We start from the raw sequence: 15114 nt of genomic DNA, 5'->3' as shown, positions 1-15114 counted from the left end.
TTTACTTTTCATGGGTACTTTCATTGTGTAAAGTTTTATTTTGATAGGAGTAAAGGAAAAAATTACATTTTTGAGGTGTATTTTTGCCATGCATTATTAGCACACATCTCAGATTGATGAGAATTAAACATATTTCCTCAACTAAGATTTCTTAGGACATTTAGTATGTTGTTCTGGACACCTCATAGAAATGATCTATGCGGAAACAAATTATTTTACAATTAATGATATTTTTGGCTCCAAAATGGGTTAATTTGCCTGGCCTATAGGGTTTCCTGTTTTTTTTTGTTAGTTTTTTTGTCTCATGGTATCAAGATCTCCTCCTCCTTATAGCACATGAGCTATATAACCAGGTACAACACATCTAACACTTCACTATCTTTGGTGATCCGTGTCGACATGTCTCTGAAGATCGCACTCATCGCACTTGTCCTGGCCAGCATGCTGTCCTCTGCAGGTAACACACATCTGTAATGTACCTCCATATGACTTCATTTAAAAAGAGTTCCTCAGCTCCAGTAAATATGAATGTGTGTCATAAGCTGGATCTTTTGACTTATGACCAAATATAGCATACAGCACAGTTTGGGAAGGAAAGATATTTTAACACAAGGGTATCATGATGTATGATGATGAAGTAAAGAGTTATTATTATTATTATAATTATTGTTATTGTAATTGTTATTATCATATTGCAGTTATGGTAGTAGTAGTACTAATAGTAGAAGTGGTAATCTTGATTTTTTTTTAGGTAGGTCTTTCCATCACATCGCTTTCCTGTTTTCTTCATTGATACTGTTATTCTTTTGTTTTATTCTTTTAGATTTCCTGAAGTGTTACAACTGTGCTGGGGAACAATGCACTGATAATCCATTGACTTGCCCTCAACGGTCTGATCGCTGTTTGAAATGGAGTGAGTCTGCGGCACTACACCCAAATATTAAATCAATATTTTTGTTTCTCTGACGGCACTGAGTTCACAAAAATCTTTTTTTGGCAGAGCATCTTTTTGTTCCAGACAGTGGTGAGTCACTTGGTGTATTTATAAAATCATGTGGCACTGAAGAATTTTGCAAGAGTGCACAACATCTGAAACCAAAATGCTGCAAGGAAGATCTGTGTAACGGCGCTGGGACCATTGGGAAGAACCTCCTGCTCCTGCTGGTGCCGATGGCCTCCATCTTTGTGCTCTCCTGAGCACATTTGTCTAACCTGAATGTTTAAATTGTGTTTCAATCAATCCTTCCATTGCAGAGATATATATTACTAAAACATTAAACTAATGTTCGTTTAATCACTGATCACTGTGATGTGTTTATTTGTGATTTGCTTACCCTTTGGAAAATGCATATTCAACAAAAAGGCACATTTGTACAGAAGCAAAATGCTTTTTCTGACGCGTTTTCTTTGTTAATTCAGAAAAACTGCCATTAGGCTACTTGGGAGCTCGCTTTCATTGACACAAACGTCTGTTTAATGTTTAATTCAATGCAGGTTTATTTTGGTTTGGGGTTGAGACATGGGAGATGGCCTAGCATGCCTTAACCGTTAGCCAATTGATCACGGCTATAGTAGGGATGGGCATTTTTTTTTTTACTTTCAATGTTCCAATCCGTGGTACGTGCAGCTAGGTTATTAAGGCAGCGAGTATTTGAGACACACAGCCAGTGAAGTGATCCCAGGTAGAGCTGGCTAGCATACTGCTATCAGTCACACCTGAGGAGCGACAAGCCACGGCTGTTAACTACCTCTGCAACAACCAGCGTGACAGAGATATATGACAGGAACTATACGTTTGACTCAAATTGACTTGTTGTTCTCCCGTTGGCTCTTCCTCTCTGTAATCTTGGACCAGGACCATATCGGTCAAGTCCTGTTTTATATGTGAGACTCAAGGATTTTCAACACGCCTCATGTCATGTCTCCACCAACTTGATTGCGGAAGTCACTGGTCTTTCACTTCTGCTAATGACCACTCCATAGTTCCCATTAGCACAAAGTACCCTATGGATTTACCTAACCAGGTCTATACGCTTCCAATTTAGAAGCATTGCAAACAAATACTGTACAAAAGGAAAAATGAAGTCTCCAAGGCTATGTATTATCTGAAATAACACATAATGCAGAACAAACCGCACAGAGGTCAGAGCTCCTTCAGGGATTTTCTGTCCTCTGTCCTCTTATGTGGAAAACAACACAGTAATGTAATGGACAGTGTGTACAGTACCTTTGTTTGTCTTTAGCGTATCTGTGCACTGTCAGTCCTGCTTCTTAGCTCAAGACATCCTGCTTCTCGTTCCTGCTCGACATTATTATTTCTTGCAGCTTAATTGACAATGGACTACCAGTAACAGTTGGGGGTTGGCAGGGACGTTATTCCAACTGTGAGGGGTGATGTTTGTTTTGTTTGACTCGTTTTTTGCTGCAGAGTGAGTGAAGGACACCAGTGCTATTCAGCAACCCTGACACACATGCTAGGACAACCATGAAGATGCTCATTCTGAAGACTGTGCTGTGAACTGAGTAGGACACAAAACATGGCAAAGTGTATTTACGGTAGTGGTACAGAGGACCCATCACAAAGCTTATGAGACAGCACTGGCCAACAATGGCCAACCATATAAGCTTCATGGTGATCTGAAATATACATGTCTGGCTATATACGCGAGGTGAGCTGTGAGCATAGCCATTGCTTTTACAATTTATAGTATATATGGCTAGTGAAGCGTTACATTTTTGCATTGAACATTAGTCACTAGGTGGTGCTACTCTACAAATGAGTCGTAATGAGTCAAATGAATGTCATGAGCCTCCTAGAGGCCAACTTGCCATAAAAATCAATGCAATTTTAGGTGAAACTGTTGTCGGGCTATTGCTTGAAAAGTGCTTGGAGACTACCCCACTTCAGGGGCTGCTGGCACAAAGGGACAGGCCAACCCAGGGACACAAACCTTATATTCCGTGTCCGGACAAACCATAATCCTGCAGCCATTGGGTAATGACAATCCTGTCAGCCCATTTGAAGCAATGATTCAGTGGTAATCTAATCCAAAAGGAAAAGTGCAAGAACTTCAGTGTAAAATATTGCCTCTGAGAGAAATGTCTACTCACCAAATGCTTCAATATTTATTCAAATGGAGCTGTTAGTTTTCTTCCAACTGTGTAGTTGATGATGTCATGTTTAGGAGTGTAATGCTATATTTACATTGAGCCATGTTTCTTTATGTGGAAGTTGGCACGCGTGTGTGTGTGCGTGTGCGTGTGCATCTGCTAAAGGCTGTACTGGGTGAAGCTCTTTAGTTTTGTCTACTCTCCCTCCCTCCCTCCCTCCCTCCCTCTCTCTCTATTCCCCTCTCTCTCTCTCTCTTTTCCTCTTTCTGTCTTTCTGTCTGTCTGTCTGTCTGTATTTGTATCTACATGTGTTTTCTGGGATGTTTCCCATAACTAAACCTCATCCCACGTGACATTTAGATGGGGTGAAAAGTCTTTCAGGTAGGGATCGTTGTAAGGGATAGATCTCAGTGCTGAAGTATGAACACATAGGAGAGGGAACTGAGAAGTGCAAAGCTCTGTGCCCTGCGTGGATTTCACCTCTCTGTGTGTTGTGCTGCCACCCTGTGGTTCACTGATTAAAATGCCATTTGGAACCTTAGCTCCTATTGCTGAATGGTTGCAGAGGGGACATGGTCCAAACAAGACAATAAAAGTAGTAGAACAAGTATTTGATGGTCTTTATCTCAAAAAGTCCCTTTTTATGTGGCAAGGTCTCTGCCATGAGAGTCTCCTCTCTGTATTAAATGATATAAAAATCCATATGAAACCAAAGAAAACATGTTAGTAGCACAGAAACTAATGTCTTAAGTGCTGATGTTTACCTCATAAAGTGCATCAAGTAACAAAGATGAATCAGTGAAGTACTATTTAAGTGACATCTTTAAATATGAAATGTGTGTCAATACCATTTTGTTATACAAAATAAATCATTATATCCTGCAGAGGAGATCGGATGATGACCAGCTTCCAAGCTTTTTGAAGATCACTAAATGCCTTATTTTCAAGTTATTTCATTTTCCAACTTTAAAAACAAAAAACTGTCCAATGTACCTTTTGAGATCAATCAAAGTTGCTTTTCCCCCTCGTAGGACATATTGGCTTTGTTCTGGTTCACGGCGTCTGCCATGTCTGCACGTGGCTGTCAGGTCATTGGAATGCTGCTGGGCTGGCGTACGTGGCGATCTTTCCTCTTCAATTGCTTGCAGAGGAGGTAGAATCCCTCCAGGATGGTGAGGAACAGGGACACGCAGGCCACCACTAGCTGGAAGAGGATGAATATGGTTTTCTCCGTGGGCCTTGACATGAAGCACTCCACTATATGAAAGCAGGGGTAGCGCTCACACTCGAACCTAGGGTCCATGAAGAAGCCGTACAGGTAGTACTGACCCACGATGAACGCCACCTCCAGGAGGATCTTGAAGAAAAGCTGGGCCATGTAGCTGCGCAGGAGGACGCCTTTGATCTGCACCCGGCCCCGGTCGTCGGTGTACTTGGGCCCCTTGAACACCACGCCCTCCACGGGCTTCCTAATCTGCTCGTGCAGCTTCTTCTCCCTGTGGATGACGTGCACGGCGTGGCCCAGGTAGAGCAGCGTGGGCGTGGACACGAAGATGATCTGCAGCACCCAGAAGCGCACGTGCGAGATGGGGAACTTCCAGTCGTAGCAGACGTTGTCACAGCCGACCCGCTTGGTGTCGCATATCATGTTGGACCGCTCGTCACCCCACACGCTCTCCACTCCGGCCCCCAGGACCATGATACGGAAAAGGAAGAGGACGCTCATCCAGACCTTCCCTACCACTGTGGAGTGCGTCTGCACTTTGTTCAGCAACTTGGAGAGGAACCCAAAGTCTCCCATGTTGTCTGGTGAAGGCCTAGCAAAGAGATGAACAACCAGCATTTAACATTTTCTCATAGCTGTAGCCTCTGACTAACACGTATGGGAGCATGGATCTCTTCATATAGCCTTGCAAATCTCGAAAGGTTTTTGTAAGTAGCAGATCTTACAAGGCTAATTGTAGTAAATGTTACTAACATTTTGTAGGTTTTTACTGTTTTATGTTTTGTAGGCAGCTGTGTTTTATTAAATTCTCAGATGTTATATTGGGGTGTGAGAAAAACACACCTATCATTTTCACTAGCACCCCAAGCTATTCACTGTGTCAGAAAAGCAAAAAAAAGCTATAAAAGTATTAGTATAAAAGCAAAATCACGAATAATATGATATGGCTAACCCCTAGTAGTTAAAACTGAAAGAACAGTGACGTGACCATAGCCTAATACATGATAATGATAGGAAAAAGTTTTTAAAATATAGTTAATCAAATTCTAGTTGTGGAAGCTATGAAATTAAATATGAAATAAGTCCTACCTGGTTGACTTGCTGAGTTCAAAAGCAAGCTCAGACACTTGATTACCTGTCAGTGACAGCACTATAAGCACTGTATCTGGAAATGGACACCAAGACAGAAATGTCCAATGTCTTATAGACACTTGAGACATGGTCAGATGAGCAAGTGATTCAGTCAGTTCTGGGGACGCCTTTTGACATCCCCCACACACGTCTGATTTTAACCGTTGGCTTTTGTTCACATTTCCCTTTTTTTGATTATACAATTTCTCAAGTCTTTTTTCATGTTTTTCTCACTTGAGCTTGCTATGTCACTTCCTGGAACTGGCCAAATGTCAAAGATTTCCTGGTTTGCCAAACAGTGTGTCAAACACTTGAGTTATCGTTGTATAGTAATACATCTAGTCTAAAATTAATCATCACACTTAAACATACTCTTAAAAATGGTTTCAGAGTTAGAGGGTTGGTTTTGGAAATGATTGTGCATGGGGCACTGAGTGATTTAATGGTCCAAACGTAATTTTCTATTCAACCAACCACCAGTTAATGACCATGTGCGTGAGGTGGGCAAGAGCCAGGTGTTGCAGGTATGAGTTGCTTTATGTGGGTTTGTATTTCTGCAATTTATCTGGTTCAACACTAGGTGCAAACTGCTTCAAGTTGAAATAATTGAGCAAAGGGCTGAAAACCGGGCTGAGTTTTAGCTCCACCTTATAATATATTATTATAAATTACACCACCAAATCAAATAAATATCTCTGTATTGGTAATGATATGTATTGATTTTTTTAGCAAATCCTCTGTGTCCCCGATCACTTTGTCACACATAGTCTGTAAATACAGAGACATATTTTATATCTGAAGCCATTGGGTAATGAAAATCCTGTCAGCCCATTTGAAGTAATGATTCAGTGGTAATCTGATCCAAAAGGAAAGGTACAAGAACTTCAATGTAAAATATTGGCTCTGAGAGAAATGTCTACTCACCAAATGCATCAATATTTATTCAAATGGAGCTGTTAGTTTTCTTCCAACTGTGTAGTTGATGATGTCAGGTATTTGGGGACACATGTCATGTTTAGAAGTGTAATACTATATTTACATTGAACCATGTTTCTTTATTAAGTGGAAGTTGGCGCACGTGTGTGTGTGCACGGACGTATCTGCTAAAGGCTATACTGGGTGAAGCTCTTTAGTTTTGGCTACTCTCCCTCCCTCCCTCCCTCCCTCCCTCCCTCTCTCTCTCTCTATTCCCCTCTCTCTCTCCCTGTTCCTCTTTCTGTCTGTCTGTCTGTCTGTCTGTCTGTCTGTCTGTCTGTATTTGTATCTACATGTGTTTTCTGGGATGTTTCCCATAACCAAACCTCATTCCACGTGACATTTAGATGGGGTGAAAAGTCTTTCAGTTAGGGATCGTTGTAAGGGATAGATCTCAGTGCTGAAGTATGAACACATAAGAGAGGGAACTGAGAAGTGCAAAGCTCTGTGCCCTGCGTGGATTTCACCTCTCTGTGTGTTGTGCTGCCACCCTGTGGTTCACTGATTAAAATGCCATTTGGAACGTTAGCTCCTATTGCTGAATGGTTGCAGAGGGGACATGGTCCAAACAAGACAATAAAAGTAGTAGAACAAGTACTTGATGGTCTTTATCTCAAAAAGTCTCTTTTTATGTGGCATGAGAGTCTCCTCTTTGTATTAAATGATATAAAAATCCATATGAAACCTAAGAAAACATGTTAGTAGCACAGAAACTAATGTCTTAAGTGCTGATGTTTACCTCATAAAGTGCATCAAGTAACAAACATGAATCAGTTTGAGTAAGTTTCAGTATGTAATATTTGAAGTAAGTTTCAGTTTAAGTAACATTTCCCTTTTGAGAGATGACATCTTTAAATATGAAATACCATTTCTTTATACAAAATAAATCATTATATCCTGCAGAGGAGATGCTATCGGATGATGACCAGCTTCCAAGCTTTTTGAAGATCACTAAATGCCTTATTTTCAAGTTTTCATTTTCCAACTTGTAAAAAAAAAAAAAAAAACTGTCCAATGCACCTTTGGAGATCAATCAAATGTGCTTTTCCCCCTCGTAGGACATATTGGCTTTGTTCTGGTTCACGGCGTCTGCCATGTCTGCACGTGGCTGCCAGGTCATTGGAATGCTGTTGGAGTTCATGGCCAAGGGCATGGCAGGCTGGCGTACGTGGTGATCTTTCTTCTTCAATTGCTTGCAGAGGAGGTAGAATCCCTCCAGGATGGTGAGGAACAGGGACAGGCAGGCCACCACTAGCTGGAAGAGGATGAATATGGTTTTCTCCGTGGGCCTTGACATGAAGCACTCCACCTTATGAAAGCAGGGGTAGCGCTCACACTCGAACCTAGGGTCCATGAAGAAGCCGTACAGGTAGTACTGACCCACGATGAACGCCACCTCCAGGAGGATCTTGAAGAAGAGCTGGGCCATGTAGCTGCGCAGGAGGACGCCTTTGATCTGCACCCGGCCCCGGTCGTCGGTGTACTTGGGCCCCTTGAACACCACGCCCTCCACGGGCTTCCTAATCTGCTCGTGCAGCTTCTTCTCCCTGTGGATGACGTGCACGGCGTGGCCCAGGTAGAGCAGCGTGGGCGTGGACACGAAGATGATCTGCAGCACCCAGAAGCGCACGTGCGAGATGGGGAACTTCCAGTCGTAGCAGACGTTGTCACAGCCGACCCGCTTGGTGTCGCATATCATGTTGGACCGCTCGTCACCCCACACGCTCTCCACTCCGGCCCCCAGGACCATGATACGGAAAAGGAAGAGGACGCTCATCCAGACCTTCCCTACCACTGTGGAGTGCGTCTGCACTTTGTTCAGCAACTTGGAGAGGAACCCAAAGTCTCCCATGTTGTCTGGTGAAGGCCTAGCAAAGAGATGAACAACCAGCATTTAACATTTTCTTATAGCTGTAGCCTCTGACTAACACGTATGGCAGCATGGATCTCTTCATATAGCCTTGCAAATCTCGAAAGGTTTTTGTAAGTAGCAGATCTTACAAGGCTAATTGTAGTAAATGTTACTAACATTTTGTAGGTTTTTACTGTTTTATGTTTTGTAGGCAGCTGTGTTTTATTAAATTCTCAGATGTTATATTGGGGTGTGAGAGAAACACACCTATCATTTTCACTAGCACCCCAAGCTATTCACTGTGTCAGAAAAGCAAAAAAAAGCCATAAAAGTATTAGTATAAAAGCAAAATCACGAATAATATGATATGGCTAACCCCTAGTAGTTAAAACTGAAAGAACAGTGACGTGACCATAGCCTAATACATGATAATGATAGGAAAACGTTTTTTAAATATAGTTAATCAAATTCTAGTTGCGGAAGCTATGAAATGAAATATGAAATAAGTCCTACCTGGTTGACTTGCTGAGTTCAAAAGTAAGCTCAGACACTTGATTACCTGTCAGTGACAGCACTATAAGCACTGTATCTGGAAATGGACACCAAGACAGAAATGTCCAATGTCTTATAGACACTTGAGACATGGTCAGATGAGCAAGTGATTCAGTCAGTTCTGGGGACGCCTTTTGACATCCCCCACACACATCTGATTTTAACCATTGGCTTTTGTTCACATTTCCCTTTTTTTGATTATACAAAAGTCTTTTTTCATGTTTTTCTCACTTGAGCTTGCTATGTCACTTCCTGGAACTGGCCAAATGTCAAAGATTTCCTGGTTTGCCAAACAGTGTGTCAAACACTTGAGTTATCGTTATAAAGTAATAAAACTAGTCTAAAATGAATCATCACACTTAAACATACTCTTAAAAATGGTTTCAGAGTTAGAGGGTTGGTTTTGGAAATGATTGTGCATGGGGCACTGAGTGATTTAATGGTCCAAACGTAATTTTATATTCAACCAACCACCAGTTAATGACCATGTGCGTGAGGTGGGCAAGAGCCAGGTGTTGCAGGTATGAGTTGCTTCATGTGGGTTTGTATTTCTGCAATTTATCTGGTTCAACACTAGGTGCAAACTGCTTCAAGTTGAAATAATTGAGCAAAGGGCTGAAAACAGGGCTGAGTTTTAGCTCCACCTTATAATATATTATTATAAATTACACCACCAAATCAAATAAATATCTCTGTATTGGTAATGATATGTATTGATTTTTTTTAGCAAATCCTCTGTGTCCCCGATCACATCGTCACACATAGTCTGTAAATACAGAGACATATTTTATATCTGAAGCCATTGGGTAATGAAAATCCTGTCAGCCCATTTGAAGCAATGATTCAGTGGTAATCTGATCCAAAAGGAAAAGTACAAGAACTTCAATGTAAAAAATTGGCTCTGAGAGAAATGTCTACTCACCAAATGCATCAATATTTATTCAAATGGAGCTGTTAGTTTTCTTCCAACTGTGTAGTTGATGATGTTAGGTATTTGGGGACACATGTCATGTTTAGAAGTGTAATACTATATTTACATTGAACCATGTTTCTTTATTAAGTGGAAGTTGGCGCACGTGTGTGTGCACGGACGTATCTGCTAAAGGCTATACTGGGTGAAGCTCTTTAGTTTTGGCTACTCTCCCTCCCTCCCTCCCTCCCTCCCTCTCTCTCTCTCTATTCCCCTCTCTCTCTCCCTGTTCCTCTTTCTGTCTGTCTGTCTGTCTGTCTGTATTTGTATCTACATGTGTTTTCTGGGATGTTTCCCATAACTAAACCTCATCCCACGTGACATTTAGATGGGGTGAAAAGTCTTTCAGGTAGGGATCGTTTTAAGGGATAGATCTCAGTGCTGAAGTATGAACACATAAGAGAGGGAACTGAGAAGTGCAAAGCTCTGTGCCCTGCGTGGATTTCACCTCTCTGTGTGTTGTGCTGCCACCCTGTGGTTCACTGATTAAAATGCCATTTGGAACGTTAGCTCCTATTGCTGAATGGTTGCAGAGGGGACATGGTCCAAACAAGACAATAAAAGTAGTAGAACAAGTACTTGATGGTCTTTATCTCAAAAAGTCTCTTTTTATGTGGCATGAGAGTCTCCTCTTTGTATTAAATGATATAAAAATCCATATGAAACCTAAGAAAACATGTTAGTAGCACAGAAACTAATGTCTTAAGTGCTGATGTTTACCTCATAAAGTGCATCAAGTAACAAACATGAATCAGTTTGAGTAAGTTTCAGTATGTAATATTTGAAGTAAGTTTCAGTTTAAGTAACATTTCCCTTTTGAGAGATGACATCTTTAAATATGAAATACCATTTCTTTATACAAAATAAATCATTATATCCTGCAGAGGAGATGCTATCAGATGATGACCAGCTTCCAAGCTTTTTGAAGATCACTAAATGCCTTATTTTCAAGTTTTCATTTTCCAACTTGGAAAAAAAAAAAAAACTGTCCAATGCACCTTTGGAGATCAATCAAATGTGCTTTTCCCCCTCGTAGGACATATTGGCTTTGTTCTGGTTCACGGCGTCTGCCATGTCTGCACGTGGCTGCCAGGTCATTGGAATGCTGTTGGAGTTCATGGCCAAGGGCATGGCAGGCTGGCGTACGTGGTGATCTTTCTTCTTCAATTGCTTGCAGAGGAGGTAGAATCCCTCCAGGATGGTGAGGAACAGGGACACGCAGGCCACCACTAGCTGGAAGAGGATGAATATGGTTTTCTCCGTGGGCCTTGACATGAAGCACTCCACCTTATGAAAGCAGGGGTAGCGCTCACACTCGAACCTAGGGTCCATGAAGAAGCCGTACAGGTAGTACTGACCCACGATGAACGCCACCTCCAGGAGGATCTTGAAGAAAAGCTGGGCCATGTAGCTGCGCAGGAGGACGCCTTTGATCTGCACCCGGCCCCGGTCGTCGGTGTACTTGGGCCCCTTGAACACCACGCCCTCCACGGGCTTCCTAATCTGCTCGTGCAGCTTCTTCTCCCTGTGGATGACGTGCACGGCGTGGCCCAGGTAGAGCAGCGTGGGCGTGGACACGAAGATGATCTGCAGCACCCAGAAGCGCACGTGCGAGATGGGGAACTTCCAGTCGTAGCAGACGTTGTCACAGCCGACCCGCTTGGTGTCGCAAACCATGTTGGACTGCTCGTCACTCCACACGCTCTCCACTCCGGCCCCCAGGACCATGATACGGAAAAGGAAGAGGACGCTCATCCAGACCTTCCCTACCACTGTGGAGTGCGTCTGCACTTTGTCCAGCAACTTGGAGAGGAACCCAAAGTCTCCCATGTTGTCTGGTCAAGGCCTAGCAAAGAGATGAACAACCAGCATTTAAAATTTTCTTATAGCTGTAGCCTCTGACTAGTAAAACACATAAGGCAGCATGGATCTCTTCATATAGCCTTGCAAATCTCGAAAGGTTTTTGTTAGTAGCAGATCTTACAAGGCTAATTGTAGTAAATGTTACTAACATTTTGTAGGTTTTTACTGTTTTATGTTTTGTAGGCAGCTGTTTTTAATTAAATTCTCAGATGTTATATTGGGATGTGAAGGAGAAAGAAACACACCTATCATTTTCACTAGCATCCCAAGCTATTCACTGTGTCAGAAAAGCAAAAAAAAGCTATAAAAGTATTAGTATAAAAGAAAAATCATGAACAATATGATATGGCTAACCCCTAGTAGTTAAAACTGAAATAACAGTGACGTGACCATAGCCTAATACATGATAATGATAGGAAAAAGTTTTTAAAATATAGTTAATCAAATTCTAGTTGTGGAAGCTATGAAATGAAATATGAAATAAGTCCTACCTGGTTGACTTGCTGAGTTCAAAAGCAAGCTCACACACTTGATCACCTGTCAGTGACAGCACTATAAGCACTATATCTGGAAATGGACACCAAGACAGAAATGTCTGATGTCTTATAAACACTTGAGACATGGTCAGATGAGCAAGTGATTCAGTCAGTTCTGGGGACGCCTTTTGACATCCCCCACACACGTCTGATTTTAACCATTGGCTTTTTTCACATTTCCCTTTTTTGTCACTTCCTGGAACTGGCCAAATGTCAAAGATTTTCTAGTTTGCCAAACAGTGTGTCAAACACTTGAGTTATCGTTATAAAGTAATAAAACTAGTCTAAAATTAATCATCACACTTAAACATACTCTTAAAAATGGTTTCAGAGTTAGAGGGTTGGTTTTGGAAATTATTGTGCATGGGGCACTGAGTGATTTAATGGTCCAAATGTAATTTTATATTCAACCAACCACCAGTTAATGACCATATGTGTGAGGTGGGCAAGAGCCAGGTGTTGCAGGTATGAGTTGCTTTATGTGGGTCTGTGTTTCTGCAATCCATCTGGTTCAACACTAGGTGCAAACTGCTTCAAGTCGAACTGATTGAGCAAAGGGCTGAAAACGCCCAAAGTTTGATACCCTGGGAACATATATACAAAGAGTCTATATCTGTGCCATACTGTGGGTGTAAGTATCTGCTGAATGAGGAAATGTAAATAGCTCTAATATAAAACTATGAGTTTTAGCTCCACCTTATAATTTATTATTATAAATTTCACCAACAAATCAAATAAATCTCTCTGTATTAGTAATGATATGTATTGATTTTTTTTTGCAAATCCTCTAACCTTCATGTATGTGAACACTGTGCAACTTGTGTCCCCTCTAAAAACAGGAAGTTGATGAAGTACGTGCAGGTGGAGTAGAGCTCCTGTGTTGTAACATCTAGGGGATGACACAGTGCAATGGATTTGATGATGCATCTGGTGCTCTAAGAAGCCTTCATTTGGTCAAATGAGAGTCACCAAGGGGAGGTGTGACCATCCTTATCGCTTTTGCAAGCCATTTGTGATAAAGAGGTCATTGGGCCAGTACAATTTCTGTCATGTTATTTGAAATGAGATGTTAACTGATGTTAACTTACTTTGTCTTAGTGATTGAACTATTAACATTCAGTTTATTTAGACTTTTTTGTGAATCGAACAAGACAACATGAATTGTATGGAAATAAGTTATTGTAGCGTGCACAATTTCTGCAAAGACACTACACTTCAGCAAAGATGACTGTATTTACGTACTATGTCAGACCTGTTTAATGAAGTTTAGCAGTACTATCTTTTCACAGCCTAATTCATGAAACTGACGGAATCGATAAGCACGCTTAAGTTGAAGAAGGGACCGGAGAGTTGAAGTCAGGTTTCTGTAGTTTATTTTCGGCGTGGAGACCCCCTCTCAGCTTGGTGCTCAGAGCAAGGCCTACCTGATAGCAGAATGTGTAGGCATTTATACATTTCAGTCAGGTAGAATACAATAGGAGAGGGGATGACCACACCCTTTAGGTAAGAGGAAGGGGTGAGGGGTTCACCTATGGGGGGAGGGGGGTGATACCATGGCACAAAGGGTCTTAGCAGGAAGGAGCCTATCTGGGGGGGGGGGGAGGGTTCACAAGCCACTTGTTCAGGTCTCAGTGAAACAGACAGAGTACACATCCAAAATGAGTTGCAGATACAACATAAGGAGTTAATGTCTTACAACAACAGAATAGCAATATTTCCAGTTCCATCAGTCCCCTATATGAGCATTTATATGCTCACACAATAACCACCATGCAACAGCCAATCAGAGCAGGAAACATCAATATATGTTAAAGATACAAATGATACAGAACAACAGTAGAATAGCTATTTTGCAGTTCCATCAAAACGAATTCCATAGTCTGTAAATACGGAAACATTTTTCAATCTGTTTGCATGCAGAACGTTGTTGAAAATCAGATGAAATGGGAGACTGGGGATTTCTCTCCAAGTTATTGAACAAGGTGCAGTCCCACTCCACCGTCATCTGGAAGGTTTGAATGAGCATCCTGTTTGGTCTTCAGGATCATGGTGCTTAGGGTTGGCGCACAGAAAGTGTGGGGAGCGATGAGCAGTCCAAGATGATCTGTGACATGCAAAGGCCCAGGTACAAAAACGATTTTCCTATCTCCCACATTCGCCTCTGGGTGATGCAGATAATCTTTGTGTCGACCCCAACCTTGAGAAAAAGATCAGAGAATAGCTAAAAAAACAAAACAATGAATAGACGAATGAGATGAGAACAGATTAATAGGATTCGAGAACAAAGAAGAGAAAGACAAAACCTTCAGCAGAGGCTGAATCACAAGATGTTTGGCTGAAGAACACTTCATTAACTCAGCCATGCACAGTGATTTTCACATTGTTGGCACACTTGGAATTCGTGAAATCAGGAATTTGCATGTGGTTTAATCCTCAACCTATGTAAACAGTCAGGCTCTTTTCAAATCAATTACTGTAACTATAGCCTGATGTCACCTACCTACGCCCCTTGACCTAGTGGATAAAAACAACAAGTCACGTACCTACGGTCTCTCTTCCCTCCGCACTCTGACTGGAGCACTCCCTAACCCCACTCTCCTAGAGAGCACACTCTCTTCTCCGACTGCTCGGAAGAGAAGGCCCTCGCTCTCTCACCTGCTGCCGGAACGAACTCTTTGTCGTACGGCAACGACTGACTAAGATTTCTCGATAGTCAGGAACGCACCGCTAACGAGGTTAAACAGGTTTAGCACGAGCAGCTACAGCAGAAAGTCTGCTAGTTAACTCTACAACAGGAGCAAGTAATCGCGAATCGACGAACTCTGCAAACTGAACAAAAGGAGTGACTGGTTCCTCCGATCTACACTGCATAGCAACGGCGACTTCAGAGCTACAATCT

At 41.9% G+C, this 15114-nt stretch overlaps 3 protein-coding genes across 4 annotated transcripts; all 3 read right to left on the bottom strand.

Annotated features, from left to right (window-relative positions):
- Positions 1 to 3375: 3375 nt before the first annotated feature.
- On the bottom strand, positions 3376 to 5981 carry LOC116223857 (gap junction Cx32.2 protein-like). 2 transcript variants are annotated; one of them, XM_031582088.2, is made up of 2 exons: positions 5426 to 5981; positions 3376 to 4928 (listed from the first exon to the last, which is right to left on the bottom strand). In XM_031582088.2, the coding sequence occupies exons 1-2, from the start codon at positions 5554 to 5556 to the stop codon at positions 4196 to 4198; spliced, it is 864 nt and encodes a 287-aa protein (XP_031437948.1). In that variant the 5' UTR covers positions 5557 to 5981; the 3' UTR covers positions 3376 to 4195. The 2 variants fall into 2 exon arrangements, with proteins under 2 accessions (XP_031437948.1, XP_031437949.1); XM_031582089.2 differs by having other exon boundaries at positions 5472 to 5981.
- A 1054-nt stretch (positions 5982 to 7035) lies between these two features.
- On the bottom strand, positions 7036 to 8975 carry LOC105901275 (gap junction Cx32.2 protein-like). The gene is made up of 2 exons (XM_031582082.2): positions 8808 to 8975; positions 7036 to 8310 (listed from the first exon to the last, which is right to left on the bottom strand). Exons 1-2 carry the CDS (start codon positions 8936 to 8938, stop codon positions 7476 to 7478), a joined length of 966 nt encoding a protein of 321 aa, XP_031437942.1. The 5' UTR covers positions 8939 to 8975; the 3' UTR covers positions 7036 to 7475.
- A 1415-nt stretch (positions 8976 to 10390) lies between these two features.
- On the bottom strand, positions 10391 to 12317 carry LOC116223847 (gap junction Cx32.2 protein-like). Its single transcript, XM_031582034.2, has 2 exons — positions 12171 to 12317; positions 10391 to 11662 (listed from the first exon to the last, which is right to left on the bottom strand). The coding sequence occupies exon 2, from the start codon at positions 11644 to 11646 to the stop codon at positions 10828 to 10830; it is 819 nt and encodes a 272-aa protein (XP_031437894.1). The 5' UTR covers positions 11647 to 11662; positions 12171 to 12317; the 3' UTR covers positions 10391 to 10827.
- Between the last annotated feature and the right edge of the window lie 2797 nt (positions 12318 to 15114).

This window comes from Clupea harengus, chromosome 15, assembly GCF_900700415.2.
Source record: "Clupea harengus chromosome 15, Ch_v2.0.2, whole genome shotgun sequence".
NCBI lineage: Eukaryota > Metazoa > Chordata > Actinopteri > Clupeiformes > Clupeidae > Clupea > Clupea harengus.
This window is presented reverse-complemented; position numbering and strand designations above follow the sequence as displayed.

What these genes read in the sequence shown, in the direction of transcription:
- LOC116223857 (XM_031582088.2), bottom strand. Translation starts at nt 5,556, where the DNA reads ATGTCTCAAGTGTCTATAAGACATTGGACATTTCTGTCTTGGTGTCCA. An exon ending in GAACTCAGCAAGTCAACCAG is followed by an intron (nt 4,929 to 5,425) that starts GTAGGACTTATT and finishes TCTCTTTGCTAG; the next exon opens with GCCTTCACCAGACAACATGG.
- LOC116223847 (XM_031582034.2), bottom strand. Translation starts at nt 11,646, where the DNA reads ATGGGAGACTTTGGGTTCCTCTCCAAGTTGCTGGACAAAGTGCAGACG.
- LOC105901275 (XM_031582082.2), bottom strand. Translation starts at nt 8,938, where the DNA reads ATGTCTCAAGTGTCTATAAGACATTGGACATTTCTGTCTTGGTGTCCA. An exon ending in GAACTCAGCAAGTCAACCAG is followed by an intron (nt 8,311 to 8,807) that starts GTAGGACTTATT and finishes TCTCTTTGCTAG; the next exon opens with GCCTTCACCAGACAACATGG.